This window comes from Tenrec ecaudatus, chromosome 17 (assembly GCF_050624435.1).
Source record: "Tenrec ecaudatus isolate mTenEca1 chromosome 17, mTenEca1.hap1, whole genome shotgun sequence".
Classification (NCBI taxonomy): domain Eukaryota; kingdom Metazoa; phylum Chordata; class Mammalia; order Afrosoricida; family Tenrecidae; genus Tenrec; species Tenrec ecaudatus.
In genome coordinates, this window is record NC_134546.1 from 20,450,458 (window position 1) to 20,472,601 (window position 22,144).

General features: G+C 53.2%; 1 protein-coding gene across 1 annotated transcript in view; it reads right to left on the minus strand.

The window, feature by feature from the left end:
* ALK (ALK receptor tyrosine kinase) overlaps positions 1-22,144 on the minus strand; it is an 897,834-nt gene that overhangs the window by 26,228 nt on the left and 849,462 nt on the right. The window contains exons 15-24 of the mRNA XM_075536070.1: positions 20,951-21,095; positions 18,123-18,305; positions 16,772-16,870; positions 16,225-16,377; positions 13,847-13,951; positions 12,795-12,981; positions 11,219-11,309; positions 10,856-10,920; positions 9,266-9,395; positions 2,652-2,749 (exon numbers count right to left, since the gene is read on the minus strand). Of these exons, the coding sequence (XP_075392185.1) occupies positions 2,652-2,749; positions 9,266-9,395; positions 10,856-10,920; positions 11,219-11,309; positions 12,795-12,981; positions 13,847-13,951; positions 16,225-16,377; positions 16,772-16,870; positions 18,123-18,305; positions 20,951-21,095 (1,256 nt within the window). The remainder of the gene's footprint in view (positions 1-2,651; positions 2,750-9,265; positions 9,396-10,855; positions 10,921-11,218; positions 11,310-12,794; positions 12,982-13,846; positions 13,952-16,224; positions 16,378-16,771; positions 16,871-18,122; positions 18,306-20,950; positions 21,096-22,144) is intronic.

The window sequence follows — 22,144 nt, forward strand, 5'->3', positions numbered from 1 at the left end:
CATGACTTTTGGAAAGCAGTTTCCACAATGTCAAAGGAAAGACAGATTTGATCCCTGAGCCAGAGAGTCTGACTGCCATGTAGTGGAGGTTAAATTGATAAACTGTCTCAATGCGAAGCAAAGGGAGACATCCGAAGTCATCACACCATCTGCACAGGTTGCTCTCAGATGAATCAAAATTAAAAACAAAAAGATGTCTAACCCAGGACAGAATCCCAAAATGGCCCCACAGTGCCACACCTAAGCAACAAGAAAGGTCAAGGTTGAGATTTATGGAGAATGGTGAGCCCAACCACAAGGGCAGGAGCAGCATGCAAGATTGACCTGCTTTTTGAAGCAGAAGGGGTAGCTTTGGACAAGGACATGAAGGACTCCTGTTTTCTGCATGTTAAACCATTAAGCAAAACGAACCTCGCTTTGGAAAAGATTACAGTCAAGAGGAAGAATTAAAGACCAACATGATAAAATAACAAGTAAAGCATAAGTTATTGTGAAAGAGTGTATGGCCTCATTTTAGGGATGACACTGGGGATGCAAGCAGGTGTGATTTCTGATCTTTAGTTCCCCTTTTTTGAATATGGAGAAAACAAAGCTTGATACTTACAAGCATTTTTCATTTCTAAAAGCATTAAAAAACAAACAAACAAACCCCAGTTGCTTTAAAGTCAGTTCTGACTCATGGCCACTCCACGTGTGTCTAAATAGAGTTGTATTCCACAGAGTTTTCAATGGCAGATTTTTGGAAGCACATCACCTCTGGGTGGACTTGAACCTATAACCTTTCAGTTAGTAGGCAAGCAGGTAAATACGAAACAGTTTCACCACCCAGGGACTCCTGCGGCACCTTTAATATTTTATTTTGTACTCTCTCCACTCAAAGTCCATTCACTTCCACGGAGTCAATTCAGACTCATGGCCACCCGACAGTGTCTCACACTGTAAATCCTTACAGGGAAAGCGAGTCTTGTCTTTCTCCGGGGCAATGGTTGGGGGGTTTGAGCTCCAACTCTGGCTGGCAGCCCACTCACCACCTCCCCCACAGCACCAGCAGGGTGCCTTACTTTACATATTCTAATTATGATGATGGGTTAATATATGAGTGCCGGTTAATTTGACTATTATTAAATCAGAAGGAAAATACGAGGAAGCATTTTACAAATCACCTCATAATCTGCTTTCAGATTTTAGATTCCTGCAGTCAGATGAGAAAGTCACCAGGAAATGATTTGGGGCGGTCTGTGGCGTTTACCAAACAAGGATCCATAAGGTCTCCTCTGATTGATTTCTGTGTGGAAGTAGATCTGGGTCCATCTTCTAGTCTACCTTAGTCTGGAAGCTTCAGCAAAACCTGTCAGCATGAGGGACCTTCGTGGTATTTGAAACACTCATGACACAACTCACAGTATCACAGCAACATGGAAGCCACTGCCATCCGGTAACGTGGGGGCTGTTTGTTTGCGCTTGGGTCACTCTGAGTGGAAGCTGACTTGATGGCACCTAACAATGACAACAACACTGATGCTGACAGCCTCAAGGGTGAACATGGTGTCCTAACCCAAATCCCAGTCACACGGGTTCATATGCAGCAGGTGAACAAAGGAAGGAAAAAAATCACACTTAATTTCAGAGTATTCTAGAAAAAAAAACAACATTGCCCAACACCATTGCTTGTGGCGTCACTGACTGCAAGAGGCGGAAAGAATAAAATGGATCTTTGCCTTCCTGTTACCCCATCAACTTCCCCTTAGCCTGAACACAACGAAGCAAACCCCCAAACAGAAACCCATCGTGATCAAGTGAATTCCAAAGCACGCTGACTCTATAGGACAAAGAACTACTTCTTAGATTTCTGAGACTGTAAATCTCCACAGGAGTAGATAGCCTCAACTTTCTCCTTCAGGGCAGCTGGTGGGTTTGAACCTTTAAGCCCACAGGGATCCTTACCTTTCCCTTTAGGAACCCACTTGTCTAGATCGGGAAACCTAGAACATGGAAACCTAGCTCCTAGATTAGGAGCTGGAACATGGACTTTTTACCGGGAGATCCAGGTAGGAGGTTCAGAGTAACTTGCTGAAGTCTCCAGCACCAGGATCGATGTTTTATGCTCCCCATTTCACACATGTGACCAATAAAGCCCTGAGAGGTGAAGGAACACCACCGCCCTTCCCAACATCCCCCCACCCCAGGCAAGCAGGGTGGAGTCATTCCAACAGCTCTGGGCAGGGACCCATTGCAGGCAGACCTCACTGGCTTGTGCTCTGCTTCAGGTGCCTTGCAGATATTGAGGTCGTTTCTGTTTGCCTGGGGATTTTCCGTTTCTTTTAGGTGGAAGATTTGTGGCGACCTGCATCAAACAAGCCCACGGGCACCATGCGCTTCCAACAGCATGTGCCCACTTTGCGTCTCCGTGTCCCATGTTGGTCATTCTCACACGACCCCCAACTTCCCCAGAACACTATCGTAAACGTCGGAGACCACATTTGAGGGTAAACAATAACACGCATGCACCAAGAAACCAAAGCGCTGTGGGATCGCTGTGTGGTGACATGCGCGGGATTGCGGTCTGAGCCTGGTGGGGGGTGGGGGGCGGGGGGAGAACCTGTGAGGAGGCACACAGCAGGTGGAGGGGACAGCGAGGCCACTTGACTCACCGGTGGATGAAGTGGTTTTCCTCTAAGTACTGACAGCCGCAGGCAATGTCCCGGGCCACGTGCAGCAGGTCCAGCATGGCCAGGGAGGAGGGCTGGCTCTGCGGGAGACAGAAGCCATGCACTGATGAGAAGTCCGTGGGGGGGAGGGGACCTCTGAAATACCGGCTCTGCTCGCAAGGGGCTCTCAGCCTGGCTGCATGTGAGAAATCACCTCACCCATTTCATGGATCCCTGGGGGACACGACGGATTAAGCGCTGGGCTTCTAAAAATAGGTCAGTGGCACTGCCAACTCATCAGCGGCTAAAAGCGGCTATCCGCTTCAGGAGGATGGACAGGCTGGGAAGTCCACGCGGGTGGCCTCGTAGTGGGTTATGAGTTGGACAACAAATTGCAAGGCCGGCAGTTCGAAACCCCCGCCCCCAGGGAAACTTTCTGCTCCTGTAACCCCCCAGGAGCTGTTCTAGAAGGCTGACGTCAGAACAGACTCAGTGGCAGTGGGTTTGGTGAGTTTAGGAAACCCTACGGCACAGTTCTGTTCTGTTCTAGGGGGGTCACCTTGGGTAGGAACTGGTTAGGTAGCTAGAACAGGAACCAGGGTGTCTGCTGGGCATGCTCCAAAGTCAGGCTCTGAGCCAGGAAGGGGCGGTACATCTAGGTGGGCGGTATACCTAGGTGGCTCCAATCTAGGCCAGGTGGGCTTCATTCAGCCAATGGGGTCAACCAGCGTCATTGACCACGCCTCCCAGCGGAAGGCCCCAGCTGAACTGGGAGACCACCCTCTCTTTTCCAGCTTCTCTCGCTCCCCCTCCCCCTCGCTCTCCCTCTCCCTCTTTGCCCTCAGGCACAGGCCACCCCGTGGGTGTGCGGTGCCCTGAGGGTGCTGTGTTCAGTAACTAATGCCAGAAGCTTCTTCTGTTCTATCTAAAAACCTGTTAGGATCACAAACTAGGCTTCAGCATGAATTCTTTCTCCTGCGAAGCCAGTCACAGTGACAGGTATTTCACGCCCACTGCTCTGCAGTGGAGTTGATTTCGCAGTTGTGTGCTGGGTGACTAGTAGACCTGGCCATGGAGCTTCTTGCCCATCGCCTTAAGGAAGGCATAGCTCCAGGCCTTTCGTCTCTGGAGGTGCTGCATGGGCTTGAACAGCCAATCTTTGCAAACCGCCAGCCCCCTGTATACCACCCACCCTGCCCAGGCTCCCTAGAAATCCTTTGTGTGCTTTTAAAAAGTGTAGCTTGCCTGGCCCCGGCCCTGGTCAAAGAGTCCATCTCTGTGGTGGGAATGAGGGGTTTGAGGCTCTCAGAGGATTCTACAGTGCAGCCCGAGGGCGGAGCGACCCTGCTCCACACAAAGATAGGGTGGGGTCGATGTCCCTCCCCCTTAAATTCATTGTGCTCTTTCCCCGACCCAAATCTTTACAAACATTGAACCCTTCAAATTAACCTAAGTTAAATTTGTAATTATGGTAAATCGATATGGGTGTGTGAAGCAGAGCATTTGGTATCTCAGCATTCTTCCAAGCCACAATTCAGTGAAGTCTTTTCTGAAGGCTGCATCCCATCTCTTAATTCCTAACCCAGAGAATTAGCTGCAGAATGTAATCACATGGTGGTGTATTCACTTAGTCCTGCCACGTTCATTTTACCACGTCCTTGAGCACACTTTGAAGTCCCTGAGGCAAGGGCTTAATCTCGCGCTCCCACAGTCTCCAGTATCATGCTTGACCCATTGGGTTACCACTCTGAACTATGATTTATCTAGACGCTAGATTCTAGAGGGATATGGTTCCTTCTAATCCTACATATGGGAAAAGACAGATAAATCCCCTTTAGCTCATGTTGAGTTGAGTTAAGTTATCCAGACAAGCTGATGACTCTTGCTGAATGGAGCAAACCCCCAACAGAAAATTCATATGGCTTGCAGAGGACTCTCGTATTTTGATTTTCCTTCTTCTGTGTCCTCATGTATCCCTAAGAGGGTGGGGGAGGACAAGAACTGGGTTTTGTAGTTCGAGGTTGTGGTAGTTATATAATTGTTTGTCAATTTGAGGATTAAGAGTGTAGCAGTGGAGTCTAGCCTATCAATCCGATCATAGCCAATGAGGCCTCTTGTGGGCATGACCTTCTGAGTATTCTGGGAAATCTGGTATTTCTTCCTTGGAGGCAGGAGAGACTCTCCCTCACTACTTCACTCCCTGGGAGACACTGCAGCTGACAGACACCTGGAACTATGCAAGTGCCCTGAGCTGGAGAAGTCACATGGACCTACCCTGATGCAATCAGATCTCTGAAGCTGGAGAAGCCACTTAGAGACTCCTGTCAGTGCTAAGATGCTTCAGCTGCCACTGGATCCACAAGGCTTTCCACCCCCTGGCCTGTGATGGTCCTGTATTTGGCATCATTGCATGTGTTTTGTGAGTCTGAGGAGGACTTCATAGATTGATATTGGACATATGGACTAATATTGGACTTATGGGGCTTGGATTGGACTGGACTGGGATGCTTTCTTAATGTACAATTACACTTTATCTAAAACACTCATACCCACGTGAGTGTCCATGGATTTGTTCCTCCAGTCTACTAGGACTAACACAGCAGTTGACCACAGGAACGACACCTACCACGGCTAGCCCATTGTGATGTTCACTAAATCAGGGGCGGGTAGTTGATGATAGCTCGAGGATGTACCTGGGGAGCGATGGCTCCAAATCCTATATAAGAAAGCAGACCAGTAAACCTCCTTAGAGTTCAGCTTCTTAGAGACCAGTTCCTCGAACAAGGTCATCCTGTTTGGTAAATGGAGGGACAGTGCAAAAAAGGAAGGTCCCCAGGAGATGGATGGACACCATGGCTGCAACAACGCGCCCAAGCATCGGAACAATGGTGAGGATGGGTTCTGCTGTGCATCCAGTCGCTGTGCGTCAGAATGGACCCAATGGCACCTAACAACAACAACGACAACAGAGTTCAGGTGTGGAGTTCAGGCTCTTAAGCCGCCTGTGGATTTTCTGAGGCCACCTGTCAGAACTCCTTTGAGCCCGGGCCTGGGCCTGCAGAGGGGCGAGAATTCATGCTTCTCTAGGGCAGGCTTCAATTCTAGGAGGGACAACCGAGGGACAGTTTCCTGCGCGGCTGTGTCTTGCACTCAGTGGAACAATCCCACATGCCTTATCTCTGACACAACCTCCTCTTTGGTGAATAAGGACATAAGATAAAGGTGGACAGACTAGGGGTTAAGTGACTCTTTCCAGGTCAGGTAGCTAATAAGGGAAGAGGCTGAAACTCCCCAGAAATGGGGTCACAGGATCTGGGGTGGGAGGGGCAGGGTTGTGGGAGTAAAAACTAAGCTTCTTAGGAGAGAGTGCCGCGGAAGGGATGGGGTGTCACATGGTGTTGTAGACAGCATCCAAGCACATACAAAACTCAGTACAGGAGTCCAGGGCACAGTATCCTGCCAGGGTTAGTTGAGCAGGTCTGAGTTTCAATCCCTGCTCATCCCGTATTGACTGAGTGGGCAAGTTACTTAGTCTCTCCACGTCCCAGCAGCCTTATCTGTGCAACTGGCTGGGGAGGATTGCCTGCTTGCATGCTTATAAGCAGCCACATAAAGAAGGTAATGTAGTGCCACGGACTAGATCAGCGGTTCTCAACCTGTGGGTCGCGACCCCTTTGGGTAGTGAACGACCCTTACACAGGGGTCGCCCAATTCATAACAGTAGCAAAATGACAGTTATGAAGTAGCAACAAAATAATTTTATGGTTGGAGGGGTCACCACCACATGAGGAACGGTATTCAAGGGTCGAGGCATGAGGAGGGTTGAGAAGCACTGGGCTCAAGGAAGAGTCCCTTTGTGCCTCTGCCTTCATCACTCAGGGCCTTTAATGTCTCAGATGCTCCCAGGGGCCCATGATGCTGCCAGGACCAGATCTTCTACTGTAGGGCCAGGTTTATCTGACTCCCTGCCTCTGGCTGCTCTAAGCAAATGAACTGCTCCACGAACCAGTCCATGCAGTCAGCAGACAGCAGTCAGCGACCTGAGGGGTGTATGCACGTGCGTGCACATAGTTAGGAAGGAAAGGAGGTGTTTTTTCAGAATCGACTCCTGTACTAGTAGTGCCGGTGCAGCCAGTCTGCGTGCCCCACGCCATCTGTGGCCCAGAATGTGTTGGGAATCGGGATTTTACCCTCTGATCTGGGGCTGGAGAATGACACTTCCCTTGGCAACTGAAGAAAACAACCCAACTGCCATTAGGTCTATTCTGACTGCCATGAAGCCTATAGGGCAGAGGAGAGCAACCCTTCTGGATTTGCAAGAGCGGAAAGCCTTATCTGTCTCAGTAGGAACCGCTGGTGGGTTTGAACCGCTAACCTTGAGGTTAGCAGCCCAACTCAAAACCCACGACACCACGAGTGTGCCTCAGCGTGGCAACTAGATATTCTTTTTGACTGTGATGAAAATAGAGAGTGCAAAACCCGCCTCCTCTCCACCATTTGCACACATAGAATTTAGTGACACCGGTGAGCTCTTCATGTTGTGAAACCATGATCCCTGATCCCTATCCTTTCCCAAATCATTCTATTGCCATTAACACGAACTCACCGTTCCCTGGGCAAAAGTTTCCCTTTCGCCACTCACTCGCACCTTGGGAAATCATTAATGATCTCTGGTTTCTATACCAGCTTGTTTCATAAAAGTGAGATCATAGGGTGTGTGTCCTCCGTTGACGGACTTAGTGTGCTGAGCATCATGTTTCCCGGGGCCCCTGGAGTTGAGGCATGCTTCGTTGCTCTGGCTTGACTTCAGTTCCCTCAGGGCGGGGTGAGTAGAATTCCGGTGTTTGACTTTACCACCCTTTGCTTATGCAACCCCCTGCTGATGAGCACTGGGTTGATCCACCGACCGATGGTCACTGGGGGAAAGTGCTACAACGAACGCTGGCAGAGAGATAACCAGATATTCTTGATAGCGTCACGATTACAGACACGTGCTGTTGGCACTTGTTCAGGATGCCCCCAAGTGGCTTTGTGAGATGGAAGTCAAAGCTGGAATAGGCTGGGGGATTCTGGGGGAAGTAGGTCCTTCGGAAAGGCAATGAAATGGAGAGCACACCGTGGCTCTCAAGTTTCACCGAAGAACTCATACTGATAGCTCACTTGCTGCACACCGTCTGTTAGCAGTATGTTCAGTTCAAGGACATTGTTTAGACCAGAGGTTCTCAACCTGTGAGTCACAGGAGGTCCAGCGACCCTTTCACACGGATCGCCTGATTCATAACAGTAGCAAAATGACAAGGATGAAGTAGCAATGAAAATCATTTTAGGGTTGGGGGTCCCCACCACATGAGGAACTATACTCAAGGGTCGAGGCATTAGGAAGTTTGAGAGCCACTGGTTGAAACTAATCTACTTTTGCAGGAAAACTGAAGGGTAATACTGAATTTGCTATCAATACCTTCTGAGATGCTATACCCAAAGGACATAGTGGCTAGCTGGCATTGAGTTGATTCCAATTCCTGGAGCCCCCGATGTAGAGCAGACGTGCTCCATAGGGTGCTCAAGGCTGGGAGCTTTCAGAAGCCGATCATCAGCCAGCCTGTCTTCCAAGGTGCCTCTGGACGGGTTTGAACTACCGTTCTTTCAGCGATTGATTAGTTGAGCACTGTAATAACTCGCCTCACCCAGGGACTCTAGACTCAAAGGGTAGTATGTCCTATTTTGTACCAATAAACGAGTCCCTGAATGCTAGGAGTTCAGGTCTGAGCTTTTTGTCACAGGCGGGGGGGCGGGGGAGAGTGTCACACTTTCTTTGTTCTCCTGGGGTTGGGGTAGGGTAACCACCTCTTTTCCTCTGGCCCTCACAGTCTAGTCACTCTCAAGCCTAGATTTTAACCAAGGGGGGGATCTCCTGTGCTCTGGCTCCTAGTGCCCAGAGCCCAAGACTTGCTGAAGACCGTGTCGCTGAGAAGAGGGAGGGGCTGGACGCTGGGTCTGCCCATGTGCTGTACTTCAGAATTTGGAATCGCTGCTGAGATGTCCGGGTGTGACGCTTGTAACGTCCCCTGCGCAGGTCTGGAGGTTAGAGAGGGGAGCTGACTGTCCTCCGCCATGAGGTTGTTTAAGGTCAACCTTGGGACTCCTGGGTCACTCTAGGCCTTCTCACTCGCCCAAGCTCTATGTCCTTAACCACAGTGCGTATGCAGCGTGCCTCCCTACACAACTTTTGCTACGTTTATTTGGTAGCAGAGCTGCCAGGCGGGGTGGCCAGGGGCTGCTGTGTCTGTGGATGAACGAGGAGGTGGGGGTTCTCCATGAGTGGATGTCGTACAAGCGGCCGCGGCTCAGCTATACCACTTGCCTCTGCGCGTGTCTCCACGGTGGTTCTCCAGACTCAGCAGCCCATAAGCATGAGTTCATCATTCCAAGATTCCTCATGCGAGGTGCGCACAAATGACCCACCTCTGTCTATCACAAGGCCAAGCCGAGAACGAGGCCAAGATCCTTGGCCTCGCTGAGTAGATTGATTTCCAGGCTGCTCACTCTTGCTCCGCCCCCCATCCCTCCCTTCTCCTTTCCTTCAGTCCTCCCCAGAGGCAGGATTGCTTGTCACTCACCGGGCGAGGGCGAGTCTCTCGCAGGAAGGACTTGAGGTCCCCTCCAGCCATGAGCTCCAGCAGGATGAACCGGGGCAGGGCCTGCAGGCTCACCCCGATACAGCGCACGATGTTCTGGTGGTTGAATTTGCTGCACAAGTGAAAACAAATTGAACCGCGCTCGGAATCTAGGAAAATCTTAAAAGAGGAAAATGTACAACACAAGGGGATGTGTTCGGCAGCCACCCTCTATAAATGTATTCTGCAAAACTATGTCAGTCCAGGGGTTGGAGTGGGGATGGGGGGTGGAGGGCACGAGTTGGGGAAAGGCCTTGAGGCTTTGGGGGTTTGTTTTGGTAATGGGACCCTATTAGGTCATACAGACGCACGAGGCCAGTGAATTTCATAGGTGCGCACGCGCGCACACGCGCACACAGCTGAAAGAATAGGGAGACTATCTACAGAGGTATAAACGTGACCATGGTGAGTTGGCAAGGAGTCCTGAGATGGAGCGATTTGAATCTTCTTCCACATAATCTTATCTTTTCCAAATCGCATCTATTACTCAATCCTCGTGGATGACAGGTACCATGAGAAAGTAAGTCAGCCTTCTAGCAAGAAGCCAATTATACTGTGCGTCCTCTGTGTCTCTTGGCTCATAGGCCCGTTCTAACAGGGTCCTGGCTCCCTCCCACCCCTGCCATTTCCACTAGATGGGGACCCAGGCTGCCCTGGCTGCTAGGATGTTGGGAGGCTTCTCTGAGCCACAGGCTCCACTGGCTCAACAGACCTTGGTGTCCAGCCTCTGCCTCCTCCTTCAGAAAGAGTCATCGGGAGCCTCAAGTGCTAAGATTGCAGGGGGCTGACTTTAATCTAGACCACAAGCCAGAGGGTGAAGCTATCTGGACTGCCCTCCCTGCTGCACCCTGGGACTCCCTGAGTCCATCCACGGGACTCCCCGGGCTGATTGCCTTCCTGGGAGACCCGAGAGCTAGGCTCAGGAAGGGTCTGGGGAAGTGCTACTGGGAGAGAGAGTATAGCTTCTACCACCCAAAGGGCGAGCATGCCTGATTTCTTTCCTTGATCAAACACAGGCAGAAATGGATTCCTTTAAGCGGAGAAGCAAACGGGAGGGTTGGTGCATAGCCCTCCTGCCCCCCCTCCCTCCCAACTCCCATACACATCTCCCACAGAACCAAAGAAGACAGGCAGAAAGCCAGCTGGCTCCCTCTTCTCTTCCTGAGGGTGCAGGTGGGGCAGGCTGGGGCTGGGCATGGCCCATGAGCTCAGGGAGCCATGTTGCAGTAGGGGGCTGCCTGGGATGGACTCCTTGTCTCGTTGGCATGTCTCCCCACTAAGTGAGGGACACGGGACCCAGGATGACAACAGGGATGCTGGCTGCAGGCTGAGTGCTAGCCGTCAGGTTAGGGGCCCATAGAGGTTTTTTCCTGCCTTAACTGTCCCTCCCTGGTAAGAGGAGTCAAGATTGTGGGAGTCTCATGGTAGGGAGAAAGGGACCAGCCAGAAGACATCAAAACTCTGTCCCCTGCAGCCATCATCTGCCTCTTTGTGAGCTGGGGAGGCAGAGCAGCTGTCTCTCGGCGGCTTTACCTGATGATCAGAGCCTCCATAAGGAAGTCCAGCTCGTCCTGTTCTGAGCACACCTCTGGCAGCGTCTGGGCACAGAAGGAGGGGGTGGGTGGGGAAAGGACAAGGCGGTGAGCAGTGGGAGGGAGAGGCCTTTAGCTGAGAGATGCAGACAATAGAATGAGCTGGCACAGTTAATGAGCTCGGCTGCTACCATCGAAAGGTTGCAGGTTCGAGTCCACCCAGAGTCACCTCAGAAGAAAGGCCTGGTCATCTACTTAGGTGGGTGGGGATCACTCATTGAAAGCCCTCAGATGCACAGTTCTTCCTGGGCACACATGGGGTGGCCAGGAGTTAGACCCTGGCAAGAGGCTGTGCCCTCCTTACCTTGACCGCCACTTGCAGGGGGCCCGGGTCGTTGGGCATTCCTGACACTTGGCCTTCGTACACTTCCCCAAAGGCGCCATGGCCCAGACCCCTGTGCAAAGGAAAAAAACAGTGAGGAAGAGCCAGTCATGCTTAGTAGATGCACAAAAGAGACCAGGGGACACTTGAGGGACCCCATCTCAACCTGACGGTGCTATACAAGCGTGGCCTTCAAGTTCGCTACCTGAAAATACAGAGAAAGTTCCCAACCAAGAATTCACTCACTTGCTGCATACTTATAGAGGCGCCAACAGCACAGGGATAGAGCGATGACTGACTCAGCCCTGCTCAGGTTCAGCTCCCACTACCTTGGGAGGGTCAGAACATAGGCATCAGGGTCTGGGAGATTGAGGGAGAGGCGCTACCCTGGCCTGGTGGGGAAGGGCCGGGGAAGGCTTTCTGGGGTGAGGGGTCACCTGAAGGAAAAATATTAATCGTGTGTGCTGAAATATATATATATATCAGGAAACATATGTATAAGTTTGCTTGATATAATTAATTTATGGATTGTCATAATATCTATAAGAGCCCCAGTAAAATGATTCTTAAAACATTTGTCATTTTAATATATATATATATATGTATACATATATATATAGCAAACATTTGTCATTTTAATCATTTTAAGTGTTCAGCCAGTGGCATTATTACAATCTTCAAGCTCTCATCGTCAGTCTCCATTTCCAAAAGCCATTCACCACTGGACATAGAGACTCAGTGCCTGTAAGCACTGATGCCCCAGCTCTGGTAAATGCTAATATGCTTTGCTCTCCCCCACCAAACCCCCCCCCCACTTGCTTCCCTTAGCTATTGCTTATAAGTGGGATTGTACAGTATTTGTCCTTTTTTCCTGGTTTATTCCAAGGAGCCGGGGGGGGGGCAGGGTGTGTAGTGGATTATGCAGTAGGCTGATAACCTATAAAGTTTCACACACTAGCTGCTCTGGTGGTGCAGAGTTTAAGCGTTGAGCTGCCATCACATGGTCGGCTGTTTGAAACCACCAGCGGCTCCCCTGGAGAGAAAGACTGGCCTTTCTACTCCCGTAAATGGTTCCAGTCTCGGAAACCCACAGGGACCGGCTCTGAGTCTGCATTGGTTGGATGGCAGTGAACAAGAAGAGACCGTCCACTGCTGTGAAGAGTTACCGTCTCTGAAACCCACAGGGGCAGTTCAGCTGATCCCATAGGGTAGCTCATGAGCCAGGACAGACTTGATGGCAGTGAGTTTGCTTGTTTGTTTGAATTCGCTCAGCTAGTGCGTTCTGGGAGTTTTGATGGCGTAGTGGGCCCGCATCAGGACAGCTTGAATGGATTTGGAGGTACGCCTGGGCCTTCCTGCGGAGCCTCCTCCCTTTCTATAAGTTCCATGGCTATATTTGGGGTGTTTGAGTAAACGAACACCCCTGCCCCCAAGCGCTCCTGGATGCTCAGTTTTGTCCCCCAGGGGTGGCTTTGATGGCCTGTTGAGACTACAGGAACCACGGTGGCATGATGGCACCCACCCCCAGGAGCCCCCAAGGGTGGTGGCAGGCGCTCACCGAATGAGGGTGATGTTTTTGCGGGGCACCTCCTTCAGGTCGCTGATGGAAGAGGTCTTGCCGGCGAAGCAGTAGTTGGGGTTGTAGTCGGTCATGATGGTGGAGGTGCGCAGCTTGCTCAGCTTGTACTCAGGGCTCTGCAGCTCCATCTGCATGGCCTGCAGCTCCTGGTGCTTCCGGCGGTACACTGCGCACACACGGAGGTCCGCTGGAGGGCCGGGCCCTTGATGGCCGGGCCAGGCCACCTCCTCCAGGAAGTCCCCCCGCCCCACCAGCTCCAGCCCCCACCACGAACAGGGCTGTACGAGTGTAACTCTAACAGGGTCGGCGGATTGAAATGCGTTCGTGAGCACCAAAAAGGTTTGCAATATTCGAATGAGCACAGTCCAGGCGTGGCTATCCTCTTTGCCCCGCACATGAGGGTACTGGGTAAGGCAAACCTGTGAGAGTCAGGAAGAGGTTGGGGGCCCAGAGGAAGACCTCTCTCTGGATTCAAATCCAGCCCCTGCACTTGCTGGCCAGGGCTAGCTGCCTGCTCCTGGAGATGTGCCCACCACAATAACACGGCTTTTATGAAGGTCCCATGAACTAAGATGTGCAACCACCACCTGCGATGTAGTCATGTGCACCAAATGTTAGCCCCGGGACCACGTCCTTTTGAATGCCAGTGCAGTGCGGAACCATCCTGTCCAGCCTGCAGATGACTCTGCACGGAGTTTCCCCCTGTCTTCCTGCCAGGCCTGTTCCTCTACCCTGGGGCCCTGCAGATGCCTGTGGGTCGGGTGCTCTGGGGAAGAGCAGGTCCATCCCACTGTCTGAGGAGGGCTGGACATGAAGTCTGGGGACAAGTTGTAGCCTGTGGGGCAACTTTGGAAGAGGGGCTTTGAACCAGAGGTTCCACTGGGGACCGGCAGCTGTTCTGCTGGTTTGGCTTGAGCTGCAGCAATTACCGGCCAGCCAGGTCCCCACACCAGGGCCACCCTGAGGCCCCCTGCAGCCCCGCCCCACCCCGCATGGAGCTCCCTGGAAGTGCCAGGCTCTGGCGCACTCACCGATCATGATTCCGGAAAAAGCCAGGACGAGGGCCGCCACCAGTGCGGAGGTGACAACAGAGAGGATCAGTGAGAGCGGCAGGTGGGGCTCTGGGGTGGGCGACACTGGAAGACAGGTCCGGTGGGGCACTGAGAACACTGGTCTCCAGCCAGGACAAAAGCCCCTGCTGCTCCCCGTCCCTGGGGACCCTGTCCACCTCGTCACAGGATGCTGCCAGGGGCCAGGCACTCCCTGGCTCTACTGTCTTTCAGTGGTGGCTTTGGGTAGGGGGGAGAGGAAGCCTTAACAGGGGAAAATATCAAAGCCTGGATTACGGGTCCAACTGCACATGGCCAAACATATTCTGTGTGTATAGAAGACACTCAGGATGCTTTTGTGGTGACAAACTCAGTGTGACCTAAAAGAGGCCGTGTGCACCAGAAACGCTCTTGACTAAACTCAAGCTCCCACATCCCTTTAGAGCAGGCGACCCGCATGTGGGTCTCCCTGCCCCCGTGCCACCTACGCACATATGCAGGCATTGGGTATGGCACCAGAGGCGAGACAGTGACAAACTGGGACACATGCAGACGCGGGAGACCAGGATGGGGGGAACGACCTGGACTTGTCTTGAACGATTGAAACCAGCTGGGGTGAGGTATTCTGGAGAAGGCTTGGGGGACCGGGACCACAAGCACCACCTTCAAACCCTGGCTGAGCGGCAATGCTGCAAGGGAGGGGCAGGGTTCCAGCCGTGTGACTCCCCCAGGGGAGCAGAGTATCTTGAGTCATGAGCTGTCTACCCTGGAGGCTGTTCAGGAGGAAACAGATCCCCCTTTGGGGGAGGGTGTAGAGGAGGCAGCGCAGGGCTAAGAAAGAGATAGTGCTGTCGGGTAAGTATTGGACTGTTGGCCGCAAGGTCAGTGGTTCAAATATATTCGCTTTCTCCCAAGGGCAGAACCCCTCTCTAGGGCTCCTGTGAGTCCTAATAGGCTCAACGGCAGTGGCTCTGGATTTCTTTGGGGGTTTGAATCTTTATGGAAGCAGGTAGACAATTCTCTTCCCCAGAGAGCCTCTGCACAGGTTCTAATTACTGACCGTTTGGTTAGCAGTCTCGGGCTTAGCCACGGTGCACCCAGGGATCCTGGGGAAGGAGGGAAGGGCTTTTTTTTTTTGGAGAGTACAGGTAATTTTAAAGGTGATTTAACCATGGGACCATGGGAGGGGGATAATAAAATGAGAACAGGTAAATGCCATTATTTCACCCTTTTAACGCAATTGTGTATTTTTGAAACATTGCCCATTCATCTCCTCCTTTGAGACCCAATGAGCACTGGTCTTTTGCCTTCAGGAATGCACTCCCTCTAGCTCTTTCATCGCACCTTTGTGGCCCTTTCCTGTCTTGTTCCACTCATCCTGCTTTCTTATGTCATCCCTCATATTGTCCTCCACGTGCTGCATCTCCAGTCAGCCATCCATGGGAACCCGGGATGCTGCCCCCACCCGGTAAGGACTGTGCAAGAGCTGCCATGCTCGCTGATGGACAGGCGTCTCTTCAAGCCCCTGCATTCTGAGTTTAGGCTCCAGATCCGGGACAGGGATGGCTGGGTCATCGCTCCAGGGGTAACTGTTTGAGGCACTGCCGGGTTGTTTTCCACAGCGATGGCACCATTTGCAGGTCCACCAACAATGGACTGGGGCAGGCGTCCTCAAACTAGGGCCCGTGGGCCACATGTGGCCCGCCAAGGACATTCATCCGGCCCGCTGGGTGTTTTTGCCCCGTTTGTTTTTTTACTTCAAAATAAGATATGTGCAGTGTGCAGAGGAATTTGTTCATAGTGTTGTTTTTTTAAACTATAGTCCAGCCCTCCCACAGATTTGAGGGACAGTGAACTGGCCCCGTTTAAAAAGTTTGAGGTCCCCTGGACTGGGGCCTGATTTCTCCACAGCCTTGCTAAAGCTTGCTGTTCTCCATGCTAAACATTCAAAAATCCCCACTCCCTGTCATCAAGTCAATGCCAACTCATAGTGACCTTATAGGACAGGGTAGAACTGCCCCTGAGTTTCTGAGACAGGAGGAGAAAGCTCCATCTTTCTCTTGTGGCGTGGTTGGTAGTCTCAAACGGCTGCTAGCAAGCTCAAACCTGCAGATAGAAGCCCAACTCTTAACCACTAGGCAACCAGGCCTCCTTATTTCAGTGCCAATGCACAACCACTATCCCAGTCCTTTCCCCTCTCACCTCCCCCTCCCGCACAGGATCCCTGCTGGGGGCAGGGCGGGAGGCACAGGGAGCTTACAAACCCTGGGACCTCTGGGATGAACTGCAGTCATGGGGCCACAGCTCAAGCTTGAGCCCTCTACTCTCCCCTCCACGAATGACCCCCTTCCCCTCCTTACCGATGCAAGAGACACCATCCTCGGCCAGCACTGTCCCGTGGTCACAGAAGCAGATGACCTTGTGGCTCTCGGGGTCCATGTGGCACTCATCTACCTCGCAGTGGCTGCAGTTGAGGTAATGTTTAATATTCACTTCCCCGTGGCCCTCCATCACTGGGGACAAGGAGGCAGGATCAGCTGCAGCTGCAGCTGCAGCTGCGCCCGGGAGCCCCACTCCCACACTCTGAGGTGCCAGGGGTGAGGGAGGGGGAGGCCCCACTATGTGCTTCCTCTGCAGCTGGGTGTCTGGTCCCTGTTCCTAGACCCTTGGTCACCACACCACACCTTTGTGGGGAAATCTCCTGGTGGAACTTGGATGAGGACATGTGGGTGTGCCTGGGTGACTCTTAGGTTCCCTGGGTTCAATTATGGGGTTGGCTCCTGCTGCATTTCCTAGGACAAGCCTGCCTGTGCTCAGTATTAACCATGCATCTTGCTTCTCAGAACATTTGGTGAGTTTAGACGACCTAAAGGGGGTTGCTCCTGCTGCCTGGTTGGGGTGGGGTACCTTTTAAAGCCGGGGTGTACAGGATTCCCAGAGGACTGATGAAGGAAACCCCATCCTCCCCGTCCATTTCGGGGTCATTGTTCAAGGCTGCGTTGCCCCCTGTGGCAAACCAGAGCAGAGTTCAACCCAGAGGATGGGAGCCAAAGTCTCTACACACATGCGAATCAGCAGGGCATGCAGTTCTGATCAGGGCCAGGGACCAGTGAGGGGCCTGGGCAGGGAGGTGAGGATGGAAGGGAGGCTGTAGGGCACAGGGGCTCCAACGGGGTTCCTCTCAATGGAGTTTGCAGGTGGGGGCTACTTTTCCCCGCCAGCTCTAGGTCACCTCCCACCAGTGGGGAAGGGGCTTCCACCCCTTGCTGGGGAGCCCCTAGATGCTGCCAATGTGAGGGAGAGTCTGAAAGGTCCCAGCCTCCTTGGGAGTGGACGGTTACCCCAGGGCAGCAGTGAGGAGCTGCTTTACTGTCCCCCCAGCTCAGGGCTGGGCATGGGGGTGGTTAGTAACCAGGAGCAGGGCCCCTGTGCCTAAAGGCTCCTGTCCCTCCTTTCATCTGGGGCTGGGCCATCCTTGGGCTTCCCCCTTGGGCTTCTCCCACCCACCCAGGGCTTGGGCAAAAAGAGCAGAAGGGTTAACACAAACATCTCACACACAGAGTCCAAGCACAGACACCACGGTGCAGGCATGCATGTGTCCTAGTCTGGGGCGTGCGTGCCAGCATCTCTCAACCCCTCGGCTGCAGAGGGCTCTGTGTGCTCTGCTCTGCAGCTGGGAGGAGCAGCAGGCACCGTGGTCCAGCTGCATGCTGAAGGGCTGGGGCTACAGCTGCCCACAGGGCTCCCTTCAGCAAGAGAGTGGCCACTTTCCACAAGCCGGTGGGTTGGGGCCAGGGAGAGCTAGGGAGGCCAGATACCGCAAACCAGTCCCAGGAGGGGTTGGCTTGGGAAGGACTCAGGCCAGGCCACCTGGAGGGAGGCACTGAGCTGGGTGGGGTGGGGATGGGGGGACAGGGGGAGCTCTGGCCTCCAGGGTGTTCATGACAGCATGTCTTTGGGGGTGGCTTGCAGAATCATCTGGAAAGCCAAAGCCTCTTTGTCATCAGCTTTAGGGGTTATCAAGACTCACACGGGACCTTGAGGCTGTCGCCCATGAAGCCGGGAAGCAGCATGCTGGCTCGCAAGCCAACACCCTGCCTCTGGCTGGTGGGCCCAGGCTGGGAGGGAGGCGTGCATGGATACATCACAGTCCACAGTGGGGGCGGGCCGGAGGGGAAGGCAGGGAGGGTGGGCAGGTAGGGGTGCCTAGAACTAAGAGGGGTAGGGGAGTGACACCTTGAACATGAATCATCTTTACCTATATATCCTCCGCCTCCTCCACCTGAGGAGCACCCCCCTCCACCCCCTCCGAAACCCCCTCTTGTCTCCCACCCCCACTTCTTCGTGGCCTGGGGGCAGGAATGTCCTCCGGTGGCACCCTCCAGCAAAGATTTTCCAGACCAGAGCAGGGAAGTGTTATCTTTCCAGCCACCTCCACCACCTGCAGGAAGAGGCAGAGAGAAGCCCTAATGAGCATGGTACAGTCCCACTGTCCAGACACCGCCGCCCAGCAGGGACAGGAAGCCAGAAGAGAGTGCTCCCTCCCTCGATCCCTCACTTGCTCCCAGGGGGAGAGCGGCCACTTGCCCCAGGGAGGCCTGGCTTGGTGACACCTGTGCCCACCCTGGCTTGACCACACCTTGTTCCTCTGTCCAGGAGAAGCCTGTTGACTCCCAAGCAGGGAGGCTGCTTGGGTGGGACAGAGGGGAGGTGGGGACAGGCCACAAGACAACACAGGGTGTGTCCCCTGTTCTCTCTCCATGCCTGAAGGAAGCCTGCAAAGGAGACACTATGTGCAGGGTTGAGGTTGAAACCATCTCTATCTTCATGCCACAGGCTGACCACAGTCTGTCTTTCCGGCTGGCCTTTGGGTTTCCAAGCGCCCACCCCCCACCCCCAGCTGCCCTCACCCCAGATTGTATGTGATGGCATTTAATCAGGGAGTTGACTCCCCGGAGCCCAAGCTATTGGCCCTGCAGACGGTGGGGGTGGGGTGGTGCAGGGACGGAGGCAGAGAAGAGCCCTGTGTGGGTCTACTGTATACTGCAGGGTTCACTGTCTGGAGGCTCATTAGGAAGAGCGTGTGGCTGGGGTTCTCCTGGACCCAGAGTGGGCAGCAGGAGGCCAGGTGGGAGAACAGGAGGCAGCGGTTCAGAGCAAGCTGGGATGGAGCTGAGACCAGCAGGGCTGAGCGCAAGCTCTCAGGCAGCTGAGGACGGGGTTGTTGGCATCATGTGGCATCAGAACCTAAATGGGGCTCTGGTGACTGTGCAGGGCAGTGAACGACCAATACACTAGGTATGGGGGCAGGGAGGGGGGTTCGGTAGCATCTCTATGTCTTACTCCCCTCCCCCACTGCTACTTTTTCTTGCTGATTGAGGCTTCACAGCTCACGGCTGAGGGGGTTTCTGACCCCTAGTGCCCTCCACCTCCTTCTTACAGCCTTTAATGTAAGCCAATACCTGGGGGTAAAAAAGCACTGGACATAAAAATAAAAACAATTATATATAATTATAAATAAATATATATAAAGAATCAAGAGCCCTGTCTCCACCACTAAATCGGTTAGTCCCATTAGGAGAAAGCAAGCCAGCCAACCAACCAATCATGGAACCCTGCCAGTGTGTTTCTTCTCGTTTCGCACGAGAATACGAATAGAGCGACAGGGTTGTTTTTGTAAAGTATGTACACAGCAGACATGGATGTGCATCATTGTTTCTGGGATGCTGACCCAGTGTGAACAGAGCCATATGCAAGGACAGTGGGAAACCTCCCAGTGGGCCTTGTGGCAGCTCCGGCTTTGCTTCCAACACCAACCTCTCGGCTCCCAACTCACTGCCATGGAGTCAATGCCGACTCACAGTGGCCAGGTAGGACAGGGCCGAACTGCTTCTGTGGGTTTCTGAGACGGTGGCTCATTATGGGATTAGAAATCCTCCTCTCGGTTTTAGGTAAGTGCAAACCTTGATACGCTTTCAGCTACTTCCCTCCATATAATTGTGGAGGAGAGAAGAATGCAGAAATGAGCTGCATGCCATCTCTTTAGAGCTGGCTGACGTCAGCGGAATCCACATGCGCCCATCCATGTCTGTCCCATCTCTGTCCCTGCCAGCTCCGTCACGAGGTAGGGGAGTCACCCGTGGAGATGTAAGGAAGAGATTTGTGGCATGGGAGGCTCACACGCTGAGTGGTGGTGCACATGATTGAGTGCTTGGCTGCTAATCGAAAGGCTGGAATTTTGAGTCCACCCACTGGACCCCAAACCAAGCTAACTAACAAGGAGTCAATTCTGACTCATGGTGATCCCATAGGGCAGGGTGCAACTGCCCCTGTGGGTATCTCTTTACGGGAGTAGAAAGATCCATCTTTCTCCCTCGGAGTGGCTGGTGGTTTCAAACTGCTGATCTTGTGGTTAGTGGCCCAATATGGGCCCACTATGCCACTTCAAAAGAAAGGACAGCCTGGTGAACTACTTCTGAACAGGCAGCCATTGAAGACTGTCCCATTCTGACACAGACAGGGTCCCCAGAACTGGAATGGACTGGTTGGCAACTGATATCTTAACTGGGGTCCCATCTGCCCAAGAGAAAGTGCGAGCCTAACAAAGGCACATTGGTAACCCTCGGGGGCCAGGCTGGCAGGGGTCTGGGTGTTGCTCCCTGTCTCATATCCTCCATGACTTTTGCGAGTCCAAACCCCATGACAGGAGCAAGGGGCATGGTTCTGGGACCCTTCCGGGTGCCACCTGATCTTACATATGGAATAAATAAACAAATGCAAACCCAAACCCGTTGCCGCGGAGTTGATTCTCCTTCCTAGCAGCTCTACAGGACTGAAACACCAGTTGTTCAAGCTGCAGTCTTTACGGAAGCACACCTCTCTTGTGAAGCAGTTGGTGGAGTCGAACCACCGACCTTTCCGTTGGGGGCGCAGAACTTTCACCACCAGCAGCGCTCCTTCTGAGCTTCTGCAGGGACCACTTTACAGACAGACGCCCACTGGTAGATCAGGGCTCAGTGGCCGCAGTGCGTCGCTGCGCACGCATGCCCAGAGCAGTGCGGGGAGGGAGGCGCCCATGGGCTTTACCTGCGGCTCCGGAATTGCCGTTCAGCCCGAGCACGGAGGAGTTATTCTGCAACCTCTCGGCATGGAAGGTGTCTGTCTTGGCCCCGTAGCCTCTGCCGCCACCGCCGGCTGCAATGATCAGGGGCACTGGCACTCCATCCTTCATCTGGCCAAGGGGAGACATTTGGAAACTGAAAAACCACGTGGGTGGGAGTCTGCTTGGGGCACGCTGAGCCCTGGTCTAAACAGGTCTCTGTGTGAATGGCAGTGGGTGCCCTCTTCATGGTCCCAGGGCATGACCATGACCATCAGCTCCTGCTGTCCTCTCATCAGGGTTCAAACAGAGAGGAAAGGCCATGCCTGCACACCTGGACGCAGGACAACTGGGGGTCTAGGCAGCCTGGACACCCCTTTCCTTTCTTTGGGACACCCCTTTCCTTTCTTTGGGACACCTTTCCCAAAGATTGTCCCAGGTCTGGGTGCTGCGGGTGCGAAGCAGGTCTCTCAAACCCTGGGGAGTTGTTATGGATAGAATAGTGTCACCCCCAAAGACATGGGGGTTACACTACTGGTACACACTGACTTTGATCTTGTTTGGAAAGAGGGTATCTGAAAATGTTATCGTGTAACCCGGCCCCGCAAGGTCGTTGCAACTCTCTCCGCTTATAAACCAGGAGAGGAGAGCAGAGAGGGTACAGAGTGAGGCTGACTGCAAGCTGCCACCCAGGGCCACCGGAAGCCGGGAGAGAAGCTTCCAGAAAGACTGTACAGAGAGAAAGCACGTCCCTGACAAGCCTTCCCACCGCCCTTCAGTGTCATTGTCATTATGGAAGGGCCCAAACGGGAAGCCACCCAGGGCAGAGTGGTCGGCCCGTCCGTCTGTTGCTGGACAGCGACCCTCTAGGACAGAGCATAACTGACCAAGAGTTTCCAAGGCTGTCTGTCATCCTTCCAGGAGCAGACTGCCAGCTTTTTCTTCCGCGATTCCGAGGAAGGAATACAAGGGCGAGCTGGGACTGGGCTAGTAAGGTAGCAAGAGAAATGGCACCCTTTCTGGGACAGACCAGTACCCCGCTTTCCCTGAGCCCAGGTTCCTCACGAAGATAGGGGGCCAACGCCATTTGGGACATCTCTATCAGAAGGCAGGTTTGATGCTCTAGCCAATGAGCCCCTGGGGAATCTTGAAGGCTGGTCCTGCGAAGCCAGCTTAAACAG